Below are 24138 nucleotides of genomic sequence, written 5' to 3'. Positions count from 1 at the left end.
TTACCCAAAGCAGGGGGAAATTGTTCTGTCAATTAAAACTAGAGATTAAAAGAAATTCTCATATTCTATTTGTTTGTTATTTTATCTCAAATTTCAATTTTTCATATTACAGTAGATTTCCACATGTACACAAAGTAACTCTCCTTATTATCTTTGGTCAAAAAATGACACAAAAATGCTATTCATGAATGTTGTCCTCCTAGTACAGAATTTGGCAGAGGAAGTAAACAGAGCTGCAGGAACAAAGGGAATACCAGGCCTAGTCATTCAGATCTATCAAACTACCCTAAAGATCAATGGTATGAAAGGTATCAAACATATTGCTGTATTCAGTTACCTGGGGATGAAAAATGTCACACTGTTGCTGTATTCAGTCATTTTCTTTCATCTTAAAACTAGGAAAGTAGTCACTTTAGTAGTAACAAAGAGTGAACAACAGCTGATCTATTTATCAAGAAGAAAGTGCTATGAAAAAATGCTCATCATCGCTAATAATTAGAGAAATGCAAATCAAAACTACAATGAGGCACCACCTCACACTGGTCAGAATAGCCATCATTAAAAGTCTACAAATAACAAGTGCTGGAGAGGGTGTGGAGAAAAGGGAACCCTCCTATACGGCTGGTGGGAATGTAAATTGGTGCAGCCACTATGGAGAACAGTATAGAGGTTCCTCAAAAAAACAGAGTTGCCATATGATTCAGCAATTTTGCTCCTGGGCATGTATCTGGACAAAACTATAATTCAAAAAGATACGTGCACCTCTATGTTCATGGCAGCACTATTCACAATAGCCAAGTCTTGGAAACAACCTAAACGTCCATTGACCAATGAAAGGATAAAGACGATATGGTACATATATGCAATGGAATACTACTCAGACATAAAAAAAGAACGAAACAATGCCATTTGCAGCAACATGGATGGAACTAGAGATTATCATACTAAGCGAAGTCAGAGAGAAAAAAATACCATATGATACCACTTATATGTGGAATCTAAAATATGACACAAATGAACTTAACTACAGCACAGAGATAGACACACAGACAGAGAGAACAGAGTTGTGGTTGTCAAGGGGTAAGAAGGGGTTGTGGAGGGATGGAGTGGGAATTCGGAGTTAGCAGATACAAACTATTATATATATCAATAGAATGGATAAACAACAAGGTCCTACTGTATAGCACAGGAACTACCTTCAATATCCTGTGATAAACCATAACGGAAAAGAATATAAAAAAAGAATGTATATATATGTATAACTGAATCACTTTGCTGTACGGCAGAAATTAACACATTGTAAATCAACAACACTTTAATTTAAAAAAAAAAGGAAGTGCTATACTAAAAAACAATTTATGGAGAAGGGAACTCACACTTAACTGAATGGCAAGTATAATGCTGAGCATTTCACACATTACTACTTTAAGCTCTTGGTTCTCAATAATAAAATTTCAGATTACATCAATAAGAAGTTAGGAACAAAGGCTAAATCTTACATATGTTGTTCTTGACAGTCCCAAGTATCTTTCGATTTAAAGACTTCTTAAAAGAGCTATATTCAGATAGGTACTTGGTAAATGCCCACTGAATCAATGAACAGGTTTGAACTTACTTGGTTGCTTCTAAACCTGATGATTTAAAAGTTTGTTGAGAACTGTTGAGAAAAATATCTGAAAGTATTTTAAGGAATTTAAACCTGAAACTTTATCTGTAAAACTTGATTTAACCATCATGGCCTCTCCTGTGATAAACGATAATGGAAAATAATATTTACAAATGTATACGTCTATGTATACCTGAATCACTTTGCTGTACGGCAGAAATTAACACAACATTATAAATCAACTATACTTCAACTAAAAATAACCCAACAAATAAAAGCATAGTATGCACACTCTTCAAGATAAATCTGGCGGAAAAATATCACTATGGCCTCAAAGAAAAATTATATCCCCTAAAGATATATCAGAAAGGCCTATCAAAGCCTAAAAAAAGAATAATGACCTTTATTTTCTAGACAATGAAAATTTCAGTCTCCATAAATCAAGTTAGATGTACAACAATGCTATAATTTTCCAAAAGACTGAACTTTTTATTTTTAAACTGAATATATTTAGACAACTGTGCCTCAAAGCCCAAACTAACAATCTAAAATCCACAGATAGTCTCTACATTACAGGTTCCATGTGGTTAGGAATGTTTTAATTCACCTTGCCCATTTTTTTTTACTGGAGCATAATTGCTTCACAATGTTGTGTTAAGTTTCTGCTGTACAATGAAGTGAATCAGCTGTATGTATACATATATCCCCTCCCTCTTGGACCCCCCTCACCCGACCATCCCACCCGTCTAGGTCATCACAGAGCACCAAGCTGAGCTCCTTGTGCTTTATAGCAAGTTCCCACTTGCTATCTATTTTACAGATGGTAGTGTATTTATGTCAAATCTAATCTCCCAATTCATCCCACCCTACCCTTCACCCGTATCCACACGTCCATTCTCTACATCTGCGTTTCTCTTCCTGCCCTGCAAATAGGTTCGTTCATATTACCATTTTTCTAGATTCCACATATATGCGTTATATACGATATTTGTTTTTCTCTTTCTGACTTACTTCACTCTGTATAAAAGACTCTAGGTCCATCCACATCTCTACAAATGACCAGATTTCGTTCTTTTTTATGGCTGAGTAATATTCCATTGTATATATGTACCATTTGGTTCATTTCTAATAGTAAAAGCTGAACACAAGGATCTCTTCCTCCTAGTTTTATTTTTGCAAAGAGAAAATAACTGCAAGGTTTCTTTCAAAGTCTTTGGATGGCCCAAAGCCTGATTAGGAAGTGACTTCTAATCCGAAAATCATGGACCAGGGCAGGATTTTGTGCAGTAGGTGGCTAAACAGAAGAATACTCTAGCCAGGGTGGAAGATGGATTACTTACAGCAAATTCCAGCACACATAACCCAAATATACCTTATCCAGAAAACTGACCTACCTAGCATCCATTCCTCATACAGCCAATACTTTTCACTTCCAAACTCTCATAATCTCCTTTCTACATCCAGGATTTATAAGAATAATCCAAGTCTTTAAACACTCCCTGATATAAAATATACGAAAAATACTGTATAGCACAGGGAACTGTACTCAATACTCTATAATGACCTACATGGGAATAGAACCTAAAAAAGAGTGGATGTATGTATATGTATAACTCATTCACTCTGCTGTACACCAGAAACTAACACAACATTGTAAACCAACTATACTCCAATAAAAATTAATTTTTAAAAAATACGCAAAAAATAGAAAAATTAATATTTGTGCTAAGAATGCTATGACTGCCATGTGAATCTTGCCTCTAGTCAAATAAAAGGCCACTAGAAAAACACAAGAGTTGAAGTCTTCAGCCAAGATTAACAATACAACAGTGGTTTTCACATAATACATACAGAATAATTTTGTGAATTATCTGATGAATAATTTAATCTAGGACTCAGAGTGGTGCTTTGAAGAGCTGTGCCTTTCAGAGAATTTCATTTTCCTCAAATGAAGAAACCTTAAGTGATAATTTCACTACACTCAATGCTCAGTGACTAGCCAAGCAGATCAAAACCATCCGTTCTGTGATAACCCAATCCAAAATTGCCAACAGCTCTTTTAGCCCTTTCGTACATTCATTACAGCAAATACTAAATTACCTGTGCTAATCCTGGCTCTACCAATGGTAAAGACCTTTAAGCCAAAGCCTATCATCATTTTCTTTAGTCTTCTCCTCCCACAAACTAGACAGTAGTGGCATTAGAAATAGAGATGGCACCAGGAACAAGATGGAATGAGAATACAAAGGTGTTAAACAGGAGAGCAGTGAAGTAGGAGAGCAATAGCTCTTGTTTTGTGTGTGTGGCTTTTAAGGACTTTATTGACCCAGCAGGTCCAGTAGGTTGAGTCCAAGTAGTACATCTGAGACACAGATCACAAACATAACGAGTTATCATCAGGCTGGCTTTTGTTGCTGTGGTTGTGATACCGACCAGGGTTCTTGGCCTTCCCCCGATCAACAGAAATTGACTAGAGGCCAGACAAGAAATTCAGGCAAGGCTTTATTGGGGCTGCGTCAGCTGCAGGAGGGAGCGAAAAAGGAGAGCTTTAGCTCCTGAGGAACGAAATAAGGCTGTAACTTCTCATAAAATAAGACACGCTTATATTGGTAAAATTTAAGAACAACAAAAAATACATTCAGGAATATATATGTTTTTAATTATTCAAAATGGTTCCCCATCTACTAGCATAGCTAATTAAGAACTGTACTAAAACTATATTATACCAGAAATGAAATTCTTTTGGAAGTACATAATTGTCAATAACTATGTTTTTTAAAAATCTTGCTGATATACTGTTTATTCCGGAATATATGCAGAAGACTTTTTCTCTTCTTTTTTGCACTTTGCCATTAGGTGTATTTATTTTAACCAACGAGATTCTGATAAGAAACTTCTTGAATTTCATTTCTGACTTCACTGTTGATACTTAAATAAAAACGTAGGTTTTATACCATACCTATCCTTGATCTGTCTGGCAGCCTTGGAGCAAATCAGGGAGAAGAGAAAGAAGGCAGTTAGTGCTTTTCATGCAAGTTTCAATGGCAGTGACATGCAAGAAAAGTTAGGATAAAAACCCTGAAATAGATTAGTTCATATTCACCAAAACATAAATTACAAGAAATCTGTACAGTTCACATCAGCTTGCATAATGTGATGTTAGAACTATAGTTGGAAATCCAGTCCCGATATAAATCACCTTAAAATAAGGAGGAAAATTTAACACTTCAAACTAATTCCAGATGACTATAAATGTTTTTTCTTACCTTAAGATTATCAACACACACCTCCACTTTCATTCAGTCTGACACTCTTCAACCAGAACAATCAATCTCCTTCATGGGGCACACATTTCTATGCATTCTGATGGTTTTCTTATACATTTCAAATCTGCTCTTCAATTTTTCTTCAGAGATCTCTTTCACCACTTCATAAATGGTTCTTCCAAGTTTTCTCTACTTGCCTTCACTGGGCAAGGACTTTGTATTCTGAGAGCTTGCCTGCTAACATATAAAACTAGGCTGCAGTTCTACAATCCTTTACCTCAAAAAATGAAGTTGTAATGGCAAAAATTCAGACAAGGAGAAACCAAAGAAACACTTCTAGCAATAGGGTCTTTCCCTCAGATGACTTCAGAGAAGCTGCCAACTTAAACCTACGCTACTTAAGGTATCTTTTATTTTTTTGAGAATGCTAGCACAAGTTTAGGAAGAGGGCACAGCTATTACTCAGTGCTGTATGTCACAGAAAATTGATGAAAAATACATGCAGAAACTGCTGTCCCCTTTAAATTTACATACCATATAATAGGTCCAACAAAAGGTTTTTTCCCCACACTGACCATCATAATTAACAACACATCTAATATAGAACATGGCTATTATGCTTGATATTCTAACCCCAGTGTCTAGCATAAAGCTCGGCACATAGTAATATTTAATAACTACTAAATTTAATTGAACATTAATTAGATGTATTCAGCAATGTTTCTGTTGTCTCTCTTCTTCAGTTCTAATATTGTTCTTACTTGGTATTAGTCATTTTTATACCCATCCTAAAATATTCTGGTCTGCATACCTGTCTACACAAAAAGAACAGAATTGAGATTTAGAAAATGAGCACAACCCATCACTATCATAATCAACTCCATGACCTTGTATACTAATCATTCTATTTGGTCCTTAATGCTTCTAAAGATGCATTCCAAGCTCCAGACACTACAGCAAACAACCCAATTCTGTGGCATCTATAATACGTGCCGTGAGTCATACATAAAAGTACAAAGTACCTACTTTGGTACTAGGAGTAAGAAATGTTAAAAAAAGTCAATTACACATACATCAGAAACTAATATTGTATGTCGAATTTACCTTTAAAAAGTTAATTACACTGATTTTTAAAAAATTATTGTCATTATAGCTAGAATTATAACCAAAGATTTTTATACAAGTGTGAAAGGAGGGGGAGAGGAGACTCGACTCTGCACTTGATGTTTCTTTACACATGTTGTGTCTAGTATTAATTTAGTAAGGTGCCATTTTTTTAGTGCATCTGTGTGCAAGTGTGCACATGTACACATGCATGTAAAGCTTTCATGTTATTGTTTAATATACTAGGCTGTTCATGACAAACCAGAAAATAGATGAAAAGCCAGATAATCTAGGAAAAATTGTTGCCATGTATTTATATATGTATTTATATATGTATCCCATGTATTTATATATATAAATACACCCAGTTGGTAAAACTGGAGACCCTCCATGGTTCCTCTTTCATTTAGGTTCAAATTTTATAGTATATACACTGTATAAATGCAGGAGAGGTTGAAGAAGTTATACTGTGCAATGAGAAAAGGATAGAAAGTCTCAAATTATGCAGGTATTTCAATATAAGGGCCCAACTTCAAGAAATGTCTTAAATTGGAAAATAGATTGTTTAATTTTTTCCTGGAATTTCTTCTCCCAAAGCAGAAAGCTGTCCAAAAGATATACATTAATATGTTGCTTGATTCCTCTAAGTTTCAGTTCCAAGAGTGATGCATTTTTGTCAATTAAACGTCTCTACTTAATGAGTACCACCTGATCCCAGGATTTACCACTGCTCTGTCTCCAATACATTTATTTGTATCTACATAATACCACTTCGTGAATTATGAAGAGGTCTCAGTGAATACTTAGATTTTTAGGTTATGACAGTGTACACTATTGGAAAGCCTTCAAGAAACATTAGTCATATTACTTTGCTCAACATCACTATTTTCAATTTCAATCACTATTTCGATTTCAATATTCTACTGAAATCCTGTTTGCCAACAATTCATTTCTCTCTCTTATCATCAGAGATGGCTCCTTTCTCTCTCTCTCTGAGATTCCCTTCCTCCATCTCTCAAATGTTATTTAAAATAAATCTTACAATTCTGACCCTTTATTTTACCAGTTATGTGAATCTGTCACCTGAGACCAAACTTCCTTAAATAAAACTGCAATAATAATGGAGGAGTAATCACAAATGGTTTTTTATCACTACCAATTAAATATAAAGTATTTAAACCAGATCTTTTCCCAATCTGCAATGAGTAGATATAGAAACTACTTTCCTCCATGAATTTATTTCAGCCCTTTGAAGATTAAGATCTTATTGTTTCTATATTTCTTAATATCTTCATTTTTCTCATTTATAGAAAGACATTAGAAGCAAAGTACTCTGAACTAGTTCCATATATGGAGGAGCTAATTAAACAGTGTTTCCTAAACACAATTAAAATAGGAATAATAAAGAAGTTTTAGACCTTGCTTACTGTACTCAATGAATCATTTACCCAAACAGAACAAAATATGAGATTTCCAAATTTCTTCCCAACGAGCAGAAATTTTTTAACTTTTTAAAAATAAGGAGCATTAGACCAAGTTTTAAGAGCTCTGAGTTTCAGCCCACCACATTAACCAGCAAGTCACTTAACTCTTTTAGGACTCAATTATCTCATCTATAAAATGATGAGCACAATGATATCTTTGAACCCTAAACTCCATCCTAAACCATCTTATGTGTAGATAATGACTTTTTTAAATTATCTAAAATAAATTAAACATTTTAACAATCTAATTCTCCAAAATACAGGCTGAAATAGAGAAAGGTAGCAAGGGAAAAGTTTGTTAAAATCAGAGCACTGAAACAGCAACAAAAATAAGAATATATCTGTTTCTGAATGATAACTGCTGAGAGAAAAATATACTAACATTGTCAAAACAATGAATGTAACAAAGGCTAGATGTCACATTTTCAGGAGAAGATTTATCTTGATTTTGATTTGCAGTAAAGTCCAATAGAGTTCCTAGTAAAAACGTGAATGCCACGCAACATTGAGGAAACTTTTCAAGTTATGTCTATATGTTCACATTGTTTCATACTTCAGATTATCCTATTAGATTTGGGACAGATAATTTTGCAATGTTTCTTTCAGACAATCTGAAAATGACTAGGGGGTAAATATTTAATACTTTTTACAATATATTACTAAGACTTCTACCTTCACCCCAAAAATACCATATTAAGGATTAACTTGGAAAATGAAGGGGACTCAGTCAGAGAGAGTAAATAAGAGACTGTTTCAAAGTGCAATTTTCCCTTAGGCCAAAAATACTAGATTTCAAAAAAAACTACTGCATACTGGTTGATTCCAAACATTAGAAGTTTTATATTTCCTATACATATATTTATCTGTTTATAAAAAGCACTATTTTTCCAAAAACATGATCATTTAAAAGTCTTCTTCACAAAACCCTAGTAAATAACTTGAAATAAACATGGAATACAGGGCTTCCCTGGTGGTGCAGTGGTTGAGAGTCCGCCTGCCGATCCAGGGGACACGGGTTCATGCCCCGGTCTGGGAAGATCCCACGTGCCGTGGAGCGGCTGGGCCCGTGAGCCGTGGCCGCTAAGCCTGCACTTGCAGAGCCTGTGCTCCGCAGCGGGAGAGGCCACAACAGTGAGAAGCCCGCGTACCCCCCCCCAAAAAAAAAAAACAACCATGGAATACAGTACCACATACATTTGTACTCTATGACTAAGTACATTTACATAATAGGAGACTGCATTTCTGTAAGACATAAACACCTACAAATGAAGTAAAGGTGAAAAGTTATAGTTTGAGCTATTCTTAAATATTTAGACTTGTTTTTAAACTGCCGTCATAACTGAAACATTCATGTTTTTTTTTTTGGCCACACCGACTAGAGATCGAACCCGTGCCCCGTGAAGTGGAAGCACAGAGTCCTAACCACTGGACCGCCAGGGAATTCCCTTCATGCTTTTGTTGGTGGTCCTCTCCTCTCCCAGAATTCCTGACTGCAGCCACAGAAGGAGTTTCTGCCAGTACTACGTCTGCTCCCTTGAAAATACTGAGTGAGCTTCCACCCCTCTCCTTATTTGCTCCTTCCAGTGGTCAGAGATTGACACCTGCTGAATAATATTCTAATGGTGAGTTACTGTGAGTCAGAAGTTGGAAATACACGAAATCCTTTCTCCCTTTTCATCTGTGATCTAATCTAGAAGACTGTTTCCCTTTCACCTTATTCTGTACTTTTTTCTCCAGTGTAAGCACCTGTGGGCAGGTAACCATTCCCTCCCTCCTTGTCTGACAACTGAGTTACGTGTGGCAAGATTGGGATGAAGTGGCTGGTTAGTTATATTGACTTGGAAAATGTCCCATAAATTCAGCTCTTTTCATAGGTAAAATTCAAGTTCTAAATTCGGAGGAGAGGGAGAGTTGGTAGGAATATTAATTTTGCTAAGGGATCCATGCAGTGTTCTGCAAGCCAGTTATTAGCAGAAAAACCAAGTCTGCTGGGGCTTTGGCTACTTGTTCAACCAGAAATAAAGCTAATGATCCAGAACTCATTTGCTGGTGATCTTTCTGCATATATTTACTATCAACCAAACTTCTAACAGTTAAAAAAAATTAGTGAAAATTTGTTCTAAAATCCTTTTCCATTTGTGCTATTTTTACTTGTTCACTTTCAGACTGTCTAATGCTGGTAAATAATTAACATAGCTTTGTGTTCAATTCTCATGCTGATGTACTGCAACATGATCACTTAAATATTAGTATTTAAAATACTCTTTTTGAAGATAATGAAGTCTAAAAGGACTCATGGCCTAGATTTCAGCCTACAATATTTTTTGTCCCCATGAGTTATTCATATTAATCTGCTTTAATCACTTTAATGAGATATTTGCAAATAATATACATTAAAAGAATTGTTTCCAAATATCTAACAACATACTCTTAGTCCAATAATTAATCTTCCAAGTCATCTTTCCCTAATCTGTCAGCAGTTAGGTATCTGAGGCAAGCCTGGAGTCCATGCAGCTGGTTAGGAAAGTACATTTAGTTTTTGACTTGGAATCAAACCATAATCTGGATACTATTTGGATATACTAAGAAAACAATTGCAAGTAACTCTCAGTTAAGCATTTTTCTTGAACAATAAACTCAGATTTCTGGCTAGGAAACACTGACAAATAATTCATTTCAACACATCTCCAAAGGGATCAAGCTACTAGGCAGTACTGCAAAATGCTGGAAGACAAGACCAAAATAGTAAGATAAGAAGCAAAGTGGCACATGAAGAAAATATATTTAAACCACAAGGTGATTTATTTTATCAGAACCTTTCCAATTTACAGTATACCGGAAACATGTTTTAACAAAGCTGGAAAGAACAAAGGAGAGAGAAAGAGAGAACAGAATCTTTTGAGAGGAAGAAGAAAGGACTCTGAAAATGTCAATGGAAAGAGAAACTTGGGAGAAACAAACTTTTATCAGTTTTTCCAAGCATCAGGTCCTATTTAAATTCAACTGGATTCAAGCTATTTTTGAGTACTATGTCCACATTTTATAGTTTTCCTGTCTTCTTCCGCTCTCAGGTGCTCAGCTGTTAATTCTTGCTGCTATGATTATGCCTGTCATTAACAGCTGCCCTACTCCACTAGAAGGGGAATCTGTTGACAACCAGGAAACAAAAAGGAAAAAAACCTAAAAACTTAGTAGTACCATGTACATATTAATAGTCAACAGATTCTGAGACACTATCATGAACAGAAGATATTAACTGCCACTCACGAACTGTGCGACACTGATTCTGCTGACTCAGACATATTTTGCTTTCTGCATGTTTTTTTTTTTTGCTATGTTCCAGATATTTGAGGTTATCACATAAATGCCCTCTGAATAGGTGACATATCTATACTTTTAGAATAATTTAAAGTATGATACTATTCCCTCATAATTCCTTTATATAATAAGTCTTACAAAGTGCAAAGATGAATTTTCTTACAACCGACATCCAAATTCAAGAATTAATTGGTTAACTCGTTTACAGCAAAAGAAATTTCCATTCATTTAGTCAAAAGGAATTAATTTTTAAAGTTCATGTTCAAGATGCAGGGATTTAAGTCAGCAAATGTTATCTTCTCAAGGAAGTTTCTTCTACCCTCAAGTTCATAGAAAAATCATAAAATGAAATCACTGGTGGGCACACATGGATTATAAAGCTACCTTTCAAGCAGCTCACTACACAGTCCACAAAGACCAAGAAAATAAATATCAAATTCAAATACCTTACCTTGATAAGACTACTTCACAGTATATATTTTACTAATTATATAGCTTTATTTCACACTCTTTCATGCCATTTTCTATATAGTCTACATACTTATTCTATATCAAATATCAAATGATTTGATAAATTGGTAATCATTTAAAAATGACTCTACTTAAAATAAGAATAAGAATCTAGAATTCAGTATCTCTTAAACACCAGGATCTAGGTTAAAACATTAGCAGTCTTCTTGCTCTACTATTTGTATCTTCACACCAAATATACCCCTTAGGGACCTACATTTTCATATTTTAATAAAGCATTCAAACAATTACTTAAGCTGAACACTGGGACATTTAATAACAAATTTAGTAAGTTTCACAATGTTTTCATATGCATCAAGTCATGATGTTTTCCCAATCAGCTCATTGAAAGGTACACCAACTTAGATTTTTATGAATGTTAATAGCAATATCAATCTTCTTTCCTTAGTTATAAAATGTTTATAACAAAGGTATGACTCAGCTAAAGTATACAAGTACCTTTAAAATAAATGACCAAGGGGGAAGTAATTGAAAAAAAGAGTAACGTCATTCATCTGAATTGAGCATTAAACAAATAATTAATTTGTTCGTGACCCCAATGACACACACTTCTAAGTACATGCTTTGGAATAAATGAACAGCTAGCATTTTACTTAACAAGAACTGCCAAGCCTTTTCTATCAGAAATGACTGAATGAATCCAAAATTTCTATCAGAAATGACTGAATGAATCCAAAATCAAACGGGAAAACACCATTTTCTTTTAAACAAAACTTTCCTTTTTATGTGGATTAGTCTCATTTTTTTGGTTGGTTTTTTGGTACCTTTGAAAATTCTTCAGGTTCCTTTATATCTAATGACCTTGTTGCAAATTCTAGTAGTTCTTCCGAGTTCTCCAGGGCATTATTACATTGACTAAGCTGACTCTAAAAATAAGAATAACAAAAAATCATTAAAATAGAATTTCCTATTGTCATCAGAATTTTAAATATATACTGTTACAATGAACGTTACAATCTTAATAGCAATAATTGAACAAACATTTTAGAGAGGTACTGAAGCAAGGTAATCACTAGTCATATATATAACAAATTTTAATTATCTTAAACTGTCCATAATTTGTCCAGAACAGCTTAATTGCATACAGATAAAGATATACTCATCATTTAAAAACAAAAAAGAAAACAAAGCAATTATAAATGGTTGGGGTCAAATTTATTTAAAGATTCTTCTCAATCAGGTAGTCAGAAAATTTAAAGTAAAATATCAAAATAATCCATCTGCAGGCAACATCCTCTATAATGAAGACAAAATTTCTTGAAGATATTTAATTAAGCTAAAGTTCATGAATCGAGTTACAGGTACATTCAGTTGAGCACAATCTTAGTACTCCACTTATCACATTACTCAAGTAATACATACTCCTATAAATGCTAATTTACAGTTTCCAAAACTGGATAACATAGGAAGTACCTAGATTTCAAAAAAATCAAACAGGAACAAAAAATGGTAACTGTTACAGTGATACGCTCTGTTATACTGATGTGTTAATTTCACCTAACACAATCTTTCCTATTCAGTTCTTTCTCTCCCCTCCCCTCCCCGCTTCTCTCACATTATCATTTGTAGATTTAAAACTAAGCTCAGTTATGTGAAAATACTGTTAGTGATACCTTTAAACAAAGAAACGGACCCATTTCTAAGCTTTTAAATGTATCCAAGATTCTTCTTCAGAATATTTATTAATATCTATTCCGTATTCAAATCTACTTAATTTTCCCTTCCGATACAAACTAAAGATAAACTACATCTGGTTTTATTGGTTTCTGATGTGCCCTGTTTTACTCTGGAAAAGTAGAATAGTTCAGTCATAGTTTGGATTAGAATAGGTTTTCATGTGTCATTCTAAGAACCTAACTACAATTTCATAAAAATACTGCTCTTCCTATGAGTAAGCGTCTTATGAGTTTCAAAGAATTAACAAACCACCATTTGAAATAGAGCTTTATAAAAGCAAAATCACTGAGAATAAGATGGTAGGTATAAATGGTCCATAGAGGATCACTAGGGCAGAGTAAGTCAATGTAGTATAAAAGTAAAAAATACCAAGAAGAGGGCTTCCCTGGTGGCGCAGTGGTTGAGAGCAAAAGTCCTGTGCTCCACAACAGGATAGGCCACAACAGTGATACGCCCGCGTACCGCAAAAGGAAAAGAAAAAAAAAAAAAAAAAAAGAACAGAATAACTAGATACCTAACTATAGGGAATTGGTTAAACAAATTTTGATAGGTAATATTAAGAAGAATGTTTTCCAAGACTTTTCAATGGCATGTATCTGGCATAATAAGTGATTAAAAGGCCAGGTTAAAAATTATACATAAGAGGGAAGACATATGGGAACATATGTATATGAATAGCTGATTCACTTTGTTATAAAGCAGAAACTAACACACCATTGTAAAGCAATTATACCCTAATAAAGATGTTTAAAAAAAATAAATAAATAAAAAAAAAATTATACATAAGATATTAATTCTATTAAAAATGTCCCTACATATGTGTATTTTATATATATATATTTAAATGTATATTACAAAAAAGAAAAAATAGTGACTATTTCTGAGTGACAGGACTATGGATATCTTTATTTTCTATTTTATAATTTTTCTAAATTTTCTATATGAACAATAAATATTATTCCTTTGTAAAACAATTTTTTAAAAATCCCATTTACAATAGCATCAAAAAGAATGAAATAGGGCTTCCCTGGTGGCGCAGTGGTTGAGAGTCCGCCTGCCGATGCAGGGGACGCGGGTTCGTGCCCCGGTCCAGGAGGATCCCACGTGCCACAGAGCGGCTGGGCCCGTGAGCCGTGGCCGCTGAGCCTGCACGTCCGGAGCAATGGGAGAGGCCACAACAGTGAGAGGCCCGCGTACCACCACCACAGCAACAACAAAAAGAATGAAATACTTCGCAGTAAATTTAACCAAGGAGGCAAAAGACCTATTCACTGAACACTACATAACGCTGCTGAAAGAAATTAAAGACACAGATAAATGGAAAGACATCCTATGGTCATGGATTGGAAGACTTAATATTGTTAAAACAACCATAGTACCAAAAGCAATCTACATATTCAATGCAATCATTATCAAAATTTCAATATACACCCACGTATACTGCAACATTACTCACAACAGCCAAGAGACAGAAGTAGCCCAAATGTCCATAAACAGATAAATGGACATACCACATAAAGAAAATGTGGTAAATACATGCAACGGAATATTATTCAGTCATAAAAAAGACGGAAATCCTGACACATGCTACAAGATGGATAAACTTTGAAGACATTATGCTGAGTGAAATAAGCCAGTCACAAAGGGACAAATAGTGTATGATTCCACTCATATGAGATATCTAGAGTAGACAATACAATGGTGGTTGCCAGGCAGTGGGGGCAAAGGGCAAATGGGGCGTTGTTCAATGAGTATAGAGTTTCAGTCCTGCAAGATGAAAAAGTCCTAGAGATCTGTTACACAACAATGTGAATACAGTTAATACTACTGTACATTTAAAAATGGTTAAGAGGGTAAATCTTAGGTTTTTTATCACAATTTTAAAAAAACGATATCTATGACCAAAACAAAGAATCATTCTTCTACAAGGTATCAGTACAGTTATATAAAAAATTCACTAATTTTTGCTTTCAATAAATCAAGCATTATACAGACTAAAATTCATATTTAAATAGTTGCACGATCTCACCTGTAACTCCTGTGATTTACGAGCTTGCTCCTGCTTGATACTGTTAATCATACTTTCTTTTACCTCATCCAATATGGAGTATAAACTATCAAATTCTTCATCTAACTCTGAAAGTATGTTAGAAGAATTTTCCTGTTTAATAAACAAAGATTTTACTTAAGAGCTGTCAAACATTAAAAAACTAAAAGATATAGTACTTATCAAAGAAGAGAATAGATTCATACTATGAATCTAATGTCAGCCTCATATCATAAAATAATTAAAATTCTAATATTTGACATACACCTTTAAAAACAGATGAATCCAAGAAGCAGGCTGCTAATGCTGATAGCTCTACTTCAGCAATGCTATGAGTTAAGTAGCCTTTTATGAACTAGCCCATACTCTCCTCACCTTTTATAAGACTGTTTCCACAGGACAATGTGCAAGTTTGTTTTAAGGTTGTCAACTTTGTCCAGACCTTTAGGCTCTAAGGCAGACCCTAAGCCAGTGGTTCTCAACTTTTGGTGTGTATCAGAATCATCAGTGAAGCAGATTTTAATAAAATATTCCAGAGAGTTTGATTCTGTAACTCTGAGAAATAGTCTGGGCATTATAGGGATGGGGCTGATTTTGCGCAAATTTTTAAATCTTTCAGGTTGCCTAAAACACTGCATTTACATAAGATAAGCAGAATTAAAACATTAAGCAATTCCTTACTGGGTCCCAAGAGATTTATCAAACACTGAATTTCGGTGCTAGGAGGAACCTCAGAAATCATCTACTGACTAGAATCTGTAGTCAAACTTCTAAATTTTATAAACTAAAATCTGTTTATAAAGTCTGTTGACCTCCAAGAGTTCCTCACTGCTTCATTAAGCAAGATGACGCTATTTCAACAAGAAATAACAAAATATCTGTGAAATCCCTTGATAAGTGATATTCACACTTGCAACAATTATGAGATAGAAGAAATCATCTTAAGGCATTTTTCAACATAGATGAATCATTCAACTAAGAGAAGTGAAATTGGCACTGGTTTACAAAACTAATACACAAAATCTACTGTAATATTACAATCCAAACTTTTACTTAAAATGTTTATAAAAACCAGACATCATCTCACTGGAGTCTTGCCAAAAGTGGTGTTAATCATTTTACTAGTTTCTTTACAGTAGTAAGAACATGACGTGGAGGAAGAAATGTGCAGTCTGGAAGGCAGAAGACCTAAGTCCTAAGTCCTAAGGCAGAAGACCTAAGTCAAATTCCACATTAATGTGGAATTAATTAATTCCACATTAACTCAGTAACAGTGTGACCTTGGACAAGCCACTTAAATTCCTGGACCTCAATTTTTTCATCTGTAAAAAGGAACTGGACCGCTCTTTCCCCTCAATAACCAACTGGCACATTCTTATGGTCTCTCGTCCACTACAGCTTATGCTCCCATCTTCAGTGACGAGGGTGTAGCTTAATTCCCCCTCTATTTTTTTTATGGATGCTAAGGTAAAATCCTAATAATCTGTCAATCAGAAAAACAGTGTGAGCTAGCTCTATCTAAAGGTACCCTTTTACAGATTTCAAATGTGATGATTCTCTTGTCCATAGACCACGAGTTTTAGAACCACTAGCTTTGCTTATTTAAAGAAACTGGATTAGTGGAGTCACCAAATTTTCCAATAAAATAGTTTGAGAAAGACAGTTAAACTGGTGAAGATTATAATTAACTAACTTCAATTACAGCAAATTCAGAAGTAAAGAAAATACAAGACCATAAGGTTTAACAGGCCAGGCAATTACCTAGGCTGAACCAAACAAAAACCACAGGAAAGGATTCACTGTCTACAAGTATCCTGGAAATCTTCTATGTTTATTTCACAAAGAAATGACCCTTAAATTAATTAAAGCACATTCATGGGAAAGCATCACCAGCTTATCTTAAGGTCTCTTCCACAATCAACATTTGATTATTTACAGTATGGATTATCCACCTATACCTGGGACCATTTCCTTAAGTATTCCCCTCTCTCCTCAATGGGCACTTTACCTTTCACTTTTATATCTTACTTTCATCTAGTTCTGCAAGTGGACCTCTTACCATCTACATTTTCCTTCTACTATTTACAGTAAAAGAAATGTTTAGCTTCCCAGTACTTTTGGAAAGGTACAATTTGCTCTTAATTGGAATTAGAAAAGACAAACATGAAACGGAACGGAAGAAAAGTGAACATTATAATATTCCTAGCAATATTCCAGAGTTTTCTTTTTCCCTTACTATTTGATCTTTCCATGGAGAACGTGGGAATAGCAAATAAAGCATTTTTATTTATCTGCCATTTAAAAACCCTGCTCTCACCTCCATTAGTTTATAATCTATAGTTGACAGTGTATATTTATACTTCTGATTCGACCCAACAATCATTAATTGTGACATATTCACACAATTTTTTAAAAAACAGATTCATACCTGAACTCCTTTTAGTGTTTGATTTAGTGTATCAATAAAGTTCTGAATTTCATCATTTTTATTTGCCAGAGTTGAAATGATCCTTTGTAGAGCTTCCTAGGATAAAAAAAAGTTTTTTTAAACACTATGATATTTTATTAAAAGAGAAAGTTATAAACTTTATAACAACAACTCTCTAAACAAACTCTGTAAGAGTATATTACATAATAAACAGGAGCAACGTAAAACTGTTCATTGTTCAAACGCTATAATTACAAAAGATGGGATATATATTGGTACTGTTTTACAACCTCTTATTCCTAGTGTACAACTTAATTACTACCATATCTTTCACACTGAAGATGATCAATATTATTTAACATAAAGACTGTTACTTTAGGTCATAAGGCCATGGCAAACGAACAGAACCAAATCCTTAAACGTTGCAAAAATAAATGGAAACTTCTAATCAACATCAGGAAATGAGGAATAAAAGCAGAGACACTGAAATTTGACATTTATTTATAAAATTTGACATTTATTTATAAAAATTAAAAACATATTTTAGAAATATGAAAGTAGATAATACATTTGCAGTTACAATTACAACATTCATTGCAATATTTACAGATGCTATAGAACAATAATAAATAAGGTAATTTTAGTAGCAAATACCTCAGACTTTTTGATAATGCTTCCTATTTAAATAAAACACTTGATTATTTAACTTTCTCATACTCTCTACTTCAGTGTTGTCCAATAAAATTTCCTGCTATAATGGAAATATCCTATATATGTGCTGTTCTATATGGTAGTAACTAGTCACATGAAGCTAATGAGCTCTTGAAATGTGGATAGAGCAACTGAGGAACTAAATTTATTTTAACATGAATTAATTTCACTTTTTATTACACATGTGACAAGTGCTGTCATATTGTACATCACAGGTCCAGTTGTTTAATAACTCTTCATGGGTAGTAAAAGCAAAATCCAAACAAGGTACTTGTATTCTCAGTAAAAATCAAAAGCAAGTACTTTCACTTTATAATTTTTCCCAGAAGTACAAGCCTTATTTCCGTAAGCACCTACAAACATAAATATTTTAATAATTTCCTATAAGATTTTGTGTAATAAAGGTTCTCCTCAAAATATTATCAAAAACTGATAAAAGGCTAAATATAGGGCTTCCCTGGCGGTGTAGTGGTTGAGAGTCTGCCTGCGAATGCAGGGGTCACGGGTTTGCACCCCAGTCCGGGAAGATCCCACATGCCGCGGAGCGGCTGGGCCCGTGAGCTATGGCCACTAAGCCTGCACGTCCGGAGCCTGTGCTCCACAATGGGAGAGGCCACAACAGTGAGAGGCCCGCGTACCGCAAAAAAAAAAAAAAAAAAAAGGCTAAATATAAAGAGCTCAGGAAATAATCTGATAAAGGGATAACATTTCATATAAATGCTCATAAAGCATTATAGTAAAAAAAATTAAAATAATTACAGCTCTCATTTCATTCTCCCAACAATCCCTGGAGATAAGTAGGTATTATCATCCCTGGGCCAGACTAAGGCTCTCTGCTTCACTTACCAATACTATTTCTTCCCATCCTCACCACTGTTGTTTTTTTAGTATAATAACACAACAAAGTTATGCTATGAAAGAGTTAGCTGTTTATCCTCTCGGTGTTCCCTCCAGAAACAGGTACATGGAGATTTGAGTACAAAGACAACGCAGAATGCAGCCAGTACCTGGGGGAGGGGTGGGCACTGCTGGAGGGACGAGAGTGGTAGTACAGAGATGTAGAAAACGAGGGTAGAAGACTTAAGAGTCTTTCGAGTATTCATCCAAGACAGACTCTCTATATACTTTAAAAAACACAATGGAACAGTAAAAATGGTTCTGCCAGTCCTCGGCCTGTGTACAGTAAGCTTCAATTAAGATTGGGCTTTTCAGGTTAATAGACTGACTATCTGCATCCTCTTCTAACCCTCCCAATGGTAGGGTTACATCCATATTATATAGATGAGAAAACAGAGATTCAATCAGTTGCCCAAAGTGACACTGCTTGTAAAGGAATGATTATGCTCAGTCTATCTCGAAAGCCCATGCTCTTTACCACTTTAGAATACTGCCTCTAAACCTAACCAATTTGCCCGTTATATGAAACACCCATACAATAAATTACATATTGTTTTAATATTTTGGTTTGCTAAGACTCTTCAATGACATATAAAATCACTGGAATTTTCTTGGAGAATCACAGCTTGAGCTTAAGCTTTGTCCACTGAAATTAGTGAAATTCTGGTAAAGGAACTTGATTGTAACATTTTAACTTCTATCCACATACAACTATTATAATTCAAGAATCTGGGACTTCCCTGGTGGTCCCGTGCCTAAGTAAGACTCTGCACTCCCAATGCAGGGGGTCAGGATTCGATCCCTGGTCAGGGAACTAGATCCCACATGCCACAACTAAAAGATCCCACATGCCACAACTAAAAGATCCTATGTGCCACAACTAAAAGATCCCACATGCCACAACTAAAAGATCCTGTGTGCCACAACTAAGACCCAGCGCAGCCAAATAAATAAATAAATGTTTAAAAAAAAGAAAGGAGTATCATTTTAAAAAAATAATTCAAGAATCTGACATAATATAAACACATATAGAAATTCTGGTATTCCAAGAAAAAAGTTCTGAAAGCAGGACTACATAAGCTGAGTTCTGAAACTTTACCCTAGCCTGTGTATGTGACATGAGGTTAAAGTTTTCTCTAGGTGGTAAGACCCAGGGAAGAGATCTATACAGGGATAATGTGTTCCTAATATAGGAGGTATGCAAGGGGAGGCAAGTCCGGTAGAACTTTTTTAAAGTATTTTCTAAATATGGCAAGCAACATACCAGGGCAGGATAAGAAACTTTGAGAAAGAGGCAAAAAAGAACTAAAAGATACCATAATGCACGGAGTTTTCTACCCTACTTTACCCCTCCAGGGCCTCCAAATTTAATCACTAGCTTTTATAATGGAGACACAAGTAATTGATAAAGAAGCTGAGGAGGAAGTGCAAAGCCAGAAGTCTCAATGAAAGTGATGTAAGCTGTGTACAACACCTATTCTCTGAGCTCCAGACCATTTTAATCCAACTGCTTACTTGAAATCTCCACTCGGATGTCTCAAAAGCACTTCAAAACTCAACATGTCACAATGTCCTCCACTAAACCTGAGCCCTCCTCTAGTGTTCTATCTCTGCCAATGGCACTACCAGCTGTAAAACCAGAAACCTAGCAACTCAAAATCAAAAACAAAACAACAACAACAAAAAAACAATTAAAAAATCAGCAGAGGACCTGAACAGACATTTTTCCAAAGACGACATACAGATGGCCAACAGGCACATGAAACAATGCTCAACATCACTAATCATCAGGGAAATGCAAATCAAAACCACAATGAAATATTACCTCACACCTGTCAGAATGGCTATTATCAAAAAGACAACAAATAACAAGCTCTTGAGAGGATGCAGAGAAAAAGCAACCCTTGTACACTGTTGGTAGAAAGGTAAATTGGTGCAGCCACTACGGAAAACAGTAGGGAGTTTCCTTAAAAATGAAAATAGAACTACCATACCATCCAGCAATTCTATTTCTGGGTATTTATCTGAAAACAAAAATACTAACCTGAAAATACTAATTCAAAAAGATAAATGCACTCCTATGTTCACTGCAGCATTATTCACAATAGCCAAAACAAGAAAGCAACCTAAGTGCCCATTGATAGATGAATGGATAGTGAAGATGTGAGCTATATACACTGGAATATTACTCAGCCATAAAAAAGAATGAAATCTTGCCACTTGCAACAACATGGATAGACCTAGAGGGTATTATGTTAAGTGAAATATGTCAGACAGCAAAAGATAAATACCATATAACTTCCCTTATACGTGAAATCTAAAACACAAAACAAATGAACAAACATATTAAAACAGAAGGAGTCATAGTTACAGAGAACAAACAGGTGGTTGCCAGAAGGGAGAGGGGGAGGGGGATGGGTGAGGTAGGTGAGGGAGATTAAAAGGTAAAAACTTCCAGTTACAAAATAAATGGGTCTCAGAGATAAAATGTACAGTGTGGTAAAAATAGTCAATAATAATGTAATATCATTGTATGGTGACAGATAGTAATTAGATTTATTGGGGTGATCATTTGTAATGCATAGCAATATTAAATCACTATGTTGTGTGATTAGCATAGTTAATTCCTACAGGAATTAACACAGTAGGTCAATTATACTTCAAAAATAAACTCACAGAAAAAGAGATCAGATTTGTGGTTACCAGAGGCAGAGGGTGGGGGGACTCAGAAGCAGATGAAGGTAGTCAAAAGATACAAGTACTAGGGGTATAATGCACAACATAATAAATATAATTAACACTGCTATATGTTATATATAATTAACACTGTTGCCTAGTATATATGAAAGTTGTTGAGAGTAAATCCTGAGTTCTTGTCAAAGAAAAAATACTTTTCTCTTTTTCTTTTATTTTTTATCTACATGAAATGATGGATGTTCACTAATCTTACTGCGATAATCATTTCATGATGTATGTAAGTCAAATCATTATACTGTACACCTTAAACTTATATAAAGTCAATAAAACTGGAAGGAAAAAAACCCCAGAAACCTAGGCCATCATCATTACATCCTTTCCTTTCATTTGTGCTCCACACGCAGTCACCAATTCTGTAGATTTTACCTCCTAAATAACTCTGTAATCACTATTACCACAAGTCAGTATCATATCTCAACTTATATTCTTGCAAAACTTCTTAACAGGCCTCTGATCCATTCTTTCTCCCCAGTAATCAGCTCTCTATATTGCAGCTAGAGTAATATGTTAGCATCACTCTTCCTGCTTACTTGTCTTGCCACAAGTCCTTGGATAAAACTGAAAATCTTTTAACATGAGCTGTTAACATGACCTTAAACATGACATTACATAATCTGTAAGACCCTGCATGATCTTCCTTCCCATTGCCTACCTCACCTGTTTCAACTCACACCAGACTACTTCTCTCTTGCTGTATTCCAGCTGCAGTAGCCTGCTGTGAGTTTCTCTAATATGCTTTGCTTCCCACCTGGGAACCCTCACATTTATCAATTCTTCCTGTTCTAAAACATATACACAATTTTTTGTTAAAACAAGTTCCAAAAACTTTTTTTTGGAATGAGCCCATTCTATATATCTAAGTATACACACACATGCGCGCGCGCACACATGCACACTTGCTTCATTTATTATCAAAGCCTGACGGTGAAGAAGGGCAAAGACAACTTTGAACTGGGACTCTATCAACCTGAAAGAATGCCTACCAGGGTCTCTCAGACTCCATCTCAGATCTCAAGTCTCCCATTACCCTCCAAATACTCATGGATAAAGTGACAGATAAACATAGATGGATAAAGGCAATATAAATTATCTGAAGTTTATCTAGATAATATAACTGATTTTGCAAGACTTCAGGTGGCCATGACTAAAAAGCTTTAGGTGATATAGGTCTGAAGATATGCTTTCACAAATATGAATTCTGCTAGATCACAGTAAAATATATAGAATGTATGTCTCCAGAGACAGTATGCATAGGCAATCTCAGCCATTATCCTTTGGTCACGCACCTCAGTCACCAGGAGCTCAAGAAAACCTACACTATCAAAATTAAGCCTCTCAATTACTTGACTATGGAATTCGTCTAAGGTAACTGCTATGTTAACAAAGGGGAGGGAGGCGGGAATGACACACCCCAGCCAAGCACAACTGCAGTCACTCCTATGGAATGGTTCAAAGTAATCTGGGATGTACAAGGCATGAGGTACCCTCTTCAAAGAAGCATAGCTTAAAGTTATGCTTATAGTCCCTATAAATCATGAGAAGTAAAAGCACAATCAATTGACTCTAAGCAAAATAATAATAACTAACACTTTTATACTCTTAAGGGCCAAGCACTATCTTAAGCTCTTTACATGCATTAATTTGTTTAATCCTCTCAAGAATCCTATGAAGTAGGATACTTGGTTATCTCCGTTTTCCAATTTGGAAGCTGAGGTATAAAGAGGTTAAGTAACTTGCCCGGGACCTCAGAGTTAGTATGTGGCAGAACCAGAATTCAAATTAAGATAGTCTGACTCCTGAGTCTATGCTCTTAACAATTAGCACCCTACGACCTGAAAACAAAGATCAGAGGCCCATGAAAAGAACGTCAGAACATCTAAGAGCATCAAAAGGACTTAAGATTTTCTTTAAGACTGGAAAAAACTAGGAATGAGCAACAGGCTGTAACATGTACCGCCCTGCCAAACACAAGGGCAACAGTAACAGCTCTTCTTACCACAGGCATATGATCATTAACTCTGAGAACATGATGACGGCCACCATCTGAAATGGCATGGTTCTACTGGCTTTAGCTTAGTATATGTGAATATGACAAATTCAAATGTGAGTCTTAATTCTGCATTCAACAAAAAACTCTGCCAACTGGGCTACTTAACTGGAAACTATCCAGTGCAATAAGTGCCTGAAGTTATGATGCAGAAACTTCCTGTTCTTAGAACCAGTGGCAAAAAACCATTATACCCGTGTTTATGTGCTACTCTGAATCCAAAGGCATCAATAACCAAGTGGCCATAATTAGACACTGTGATATA

At 35.1% G+C, this 24138-nt stretch overlaps 1 protein-coding gene across 1 annotated transcript in view; it reads right to left on the bottom strand.

Moving 5' to 3' along the window:
• Positions 1-17551, bottom strand: part of FSD1L (fibronectin type III and SPRY domain containing 1 like) — a 46506-nt gene extending 28955 nt beyond the window's left edge. The window contains exons 1-4 of the mRNA XM_065878903.1: positions 17462-17551; positions 15016-15147; positions 12074-12175; positions 4566-4588 (exon numbers count right to left, since the gene is read on the bottom strand). Coding sequence (XP_065734975.1) covers positions 4566-4588; positions 12074-12175; positions 15016-15066 — 176 coding nt within the window. The 5' untranslated portion in view covers positions 15067-15147; positions 17462-17551. The remainder of the gene's footprint in view (positions 1-4565; positions 4589-12073; positions 12176-15015; positions 15148-17461) is intronic.
• Positions 17552-24138: the final 6587 nt, after the last annotated feature.

The sequence above is a fragment of the Phocoena phocoena genome, chromosome 6, assembly GCF_963924675.1.
Source record: "Phocoena phocoena chromosome 6, mPhoPho1.1, whole genome shotgun sequence".
Lineage (NCBI taxonomy): Eukaryota > Metazoa > Chordata > Mammalia > Artiodactyla > Phocoenidae > Phocoena > Phocoena phocoena.
Note: the sequence above shows the minus strand (reverse complement) of the source record. Positions and strands in the feature narration are given on the sequence as shown.